At 51.4% G+C, this 3,746-nt stretch overlaps 1 protein-coding gene across 1 annotated transcript in view; it reads left to right on the forward strand.

Moving 5' to 3' along the window:
- LOC103213149 (eukaryotic translation initiation factor 3 subunit D) overlaps positions 1-3,746 on the forward strand; it is a 42,599-nt gene that overhangs the window by 31,532 nt on the left and 7,321 nt on the right. Inside the window, exon 9 of the mRNA XM_042783464.1 lies at positions 1,900-2,065. Coding sequence (XP_042639398.1) covers positions 1,900-2,065 — 166 coding nt within the window. The remainder of the gene's footprint in view (positions 1-1,899; positions 2,066-3,746) is intronic.

The following is a 3,746-nucleotide window of genomic DNA, read 5'->3' on the forward strand; positions in this document are numbered from 1 at the left end:
TTCTCCTGCAAACCCTGCTTTTCCAAAGGCACCAAACTCTCTCAACATTGTATCTCTCGACACGTTTTCCCTTTGTCCGGGGTTCCCTTCCCAAACTTTTCCAGCTGTGTAATTCCAAACCCTTTTGCAAAACTCAGCTTAATCCCCATCGCAACCAGAGCGCCAGATGTCTAGTGAGGGTGCACATTGCTTGTTGAGACTCTCAGCCACTGATTTCCTTCCATGTGGATTGTCTGGGTGTGTCCTGGCCTTTCTCAGTTTTTTGTGTTTTGTTCATTCATTTGGAAGAGTTCTTGCCCAACTAAGAAGATAAATCTTTCGTCAGGTTTATTGTGAAATAACCTCCTTCAGCTCCAGTTTGTCTTCATATTAATATTGTTTAAATGCACATGTTTTTGTGTGATCAGCTCTCAGGCATTCGGTTCGTGATTTCTCCCGCTGTTTTCAAGCTCAGAAGGAAGGTCCCATTCAGGAGTCAGATGGTCTTTTGTTTTCTCGTTATTTTATTAATAATTTCATGAGTATTCCCCCCCGAAAGGCTGTGTCTTAGTTATTCTAGTGCTGCTGTTCCAGCAATACCACAAGTGGATGACTTTAACAAAAAAATTTATTTTCTCGCAGTTTAGGAAGCTAGAAGTTGGGATTCAGAGTGACGGCCCCAAGGGACCTTTCTCTCTCTGCTGGCTCCAGAGGAAGGACCTTGTCTCTTCGGCTTTTGCTTCCTGGTTCTTTAGAGATCACCATGTGGCCTGCCATCCCTCTCCCTCCATCACTGTTTCTCTCACATGTTTGTTTTATCTCTTTTATATCTCAAAAGAGATTGATTTAAGACACACCCTATACTGATCCTGTCTCATTAACGTGAGGAAGACTACCCATTCCCAAATGGGATTATAACCACAGGCATAGAGGCTAGGATTTACCACAGTATTTTGGGGGGACATAATTCCTAACAGGCTCCATTCCCATGGCTATCAAGGCGATACATGGGTCACCACAAGGCCACATGGAGCCTTGTACCTTTTCCTCTGGGCACACTGCCCCACAACAGGGCACATGTTTGGTAAGAGGAGTTCTGGCAGGATGTCAGCCCCTCACATCCCACTAACAGGCACCTGTATGTGGGGTGCCAGTCACCGCCACACACCTCAGCCCTGGGCAGATACTCGAACATCCCTGTGTTGTTTTCACAGTAGTTGTTTATATGTCCATACATAAATACATGAAGTGTCATCAGAAAGTAGCAGTTCCTGGCAGACTAGATTTACGCCCTGGAAGAGAGGGTGCCGTATTAGGATTCCCGCGTGGAGGCCTTTGCTAGAACTAGGGACTGTGAGAAGGGGAAGGTTCCAGAGCAAGGCCCTGTGCTTGGTGGTTTTTATTTGGTTGTTGTTTTCCATCATTTATTTTATTTTACTTTTGTTGTTGTTGAGAATAGGCACAGCAGAACATATTCCAAGTCAGCAGTTTCTTCATGTACAATTCAGTGACTGTGATGACATTCTTGGGGTCCCAGTGTTTGGTCTGAGGCCACATGTGGGGTGATGATGATGGTGGGACTTCCCTGTGCAGGTGGTCTAACATCTGTGCACCAAGTCCGGCCATGCTGTTCATTTAACTGGTATCCCCGGCTGTTTTCAGACATCAAGGGCAGAGTTGAGTAGCTGCAGCAGAGACTCTGTGGCCCACAGGGCCCTTTACAGAAAATGTTTGCTGACCCCTGGTCTCAAGGCATCTCTGCCCCCCTCCTCCCACTTCCTCACCACCCACATGTTGGCACTGAGCCCTGCACACCAGGGTGCATCAAGTCCAAAGAGTTGGAGGAGGACTCTGCGTCCCTTCAGGGGTGAGAGATCAAGTCCAGAGTGCCGCATGCCGTGCTCTCTCTGCCCGTTTCAGTACGTGCTGTCCACCGGCTCCTGGAGCATCGCCACCATGGCCTGGCCTGGCCCTCCACCGAGCGCCCCATCACCCAGCTGACCAACTCCATCATCCGGCGTGTGAACGAGGCATCTGGGCTCTACCAGATGTTCAGTGTGCTGGCTGACGTCATCCTGCTGAAGGAGTGAGTAGGCCGTGCCCACCCTCCCCTCCCCTTCACTCAGCATCACCCACACCCCCTGCCCTGGCTCTGCTCTCCCTACCTCAAGGGTGGAGCAACCCAGCACTTCCTAAAGCCCACGGCAGGAAAAGGAAGATCCAAACTGGGTAAGACTCAGTGGTATCAATACCACAAGCCCTGTAGACAGAGAGACGTGGATATGAATCCCAGCTGTGTGACTTTGAGCAAATGAGGTAGTCTCTCTGAACCTTTCTCCCTCATCTGTAAAATGGGCACAGTCGTGCCTACCTGGCAATAGTGCAGGCAGCGCTTGGCACCAAGTGGCTGAGCAGGGAACAGTAGCTCTGAGATGCTGGGGGCAGGGATTTACGAGTTCCCCCAGGCAAGGGCCAGGCTGGCTCCATCTCAGCCAAGTGCGGCAGATCACAGAGTGCAGCTCCTGGGAAGGAAACAGTGCAAGCACTGAGGGGAGAAGGACTGAAGCCAGAGGGTCGGGAGGGTACTCAGAGGACTGAGGACAGGTGGCAGGGGAAGAACCCTGCGGTCAGGGAACAGCGTGATGAGGGAGGCTAAGGGCACGGCGAGTTCTAGGACATGCATGACGTCCGGCAGTGGTCAGGCAGGCTCCGCACTCACCCGACCCACTCTCACCCCTGACCCGCTCCCACCCCTGTCCCCACCCTTATCCCCGAACCTGTGCTTACTCCTGATTCTCTGCTCATGTCCCTGACCTCACACTGGTCCCCAGCCCCACGCTCATCCCCAACCCCACACTCGTTCCTGACTCCCCGCTTTTATCCCTGACCTCACGCTGGTCCCCAACCCCACACTCATCCCCGACCCCACACTCATTCTTGACCCCACTCTCACTCCCACCCTGCAGTCAAAGCACAGGCACACCTTGTCAGCCCTTCCTTCAGATTTAATGTAGAGTCTGACCGCGTCTCTCCAGCTCTGCCACTGCCGCCTGCTCCGGGCCGTCATGTCTCTCACCTTCAGTGATTACAGCAGCCTTCCAGGGGGCCTTTCTGCCCACCTTTGCCCCACAGTCCTCAACAGAAAAGCCAGAGTGAGCACAAGTGGCACTAATCTCACCTCTGCTCAGTACTCTCCAGGGACTGATGGCTTCCCTTCTCACCTCAGACGCAATCCTAAATTCTCATCATTGCCTACAGCCTCCATGACCTGACCCCTGCCTGCCTCCCCTGCCCCTTTCCATCACCCTCCCCGTTGTTCATTCCACTCCAGCCACCAGCCTCTTCTTGTCCTTGAACTCAGCTAGGCCTACACTCCTTCCTCAGGGCTGTTCCATTCCTTTCTCTCAGCCTGGAACACTTGTCCCAGATGTCCATCTCAGGTGGACAAAGTTTTCTGCACTCTGTCCCATGTAGAAGTCAGAGCTTAGCTGTCACAGCTAAGTTGCTTCACAACTTGAAGGACTGTCACATGAAAGAGAGTGGTCTACATATGGGTGCTCCAAAGGGCAGAGGTAGGATCAATAGTAAAAGTGACAGGAAAGTAAGTTATATCTAATATACTTTAAAAAAAAAAACTCACTGCCATTATGGTAGTTCAGTTTGTGTGTCAATTTGGCTGGGCCTGGTTGAGTGGCTGGGCAGCTGGATGTAGTATTCCCCATGATGAGACTGGTAATCATTTCCATGGTGGAATCTACTGTGAACAG

This window comes from Orycteropus afer, unplaced genomic scaffold, assembly GCF_000298275.1.
Source record: "Orycteropus afer afer isolate SDZICR_OR568_19922 unplaced genomic scaffold, OryAfe1.0 scaffold01345, whole genome shotgun sequence".
Classification (NCBI taxonomy): Eukaryota; Metazoa; Chordata; class Mammalia; order Tubulidentata; family Orycteropodidae; genus Orycteropus; species Orycteropus afer.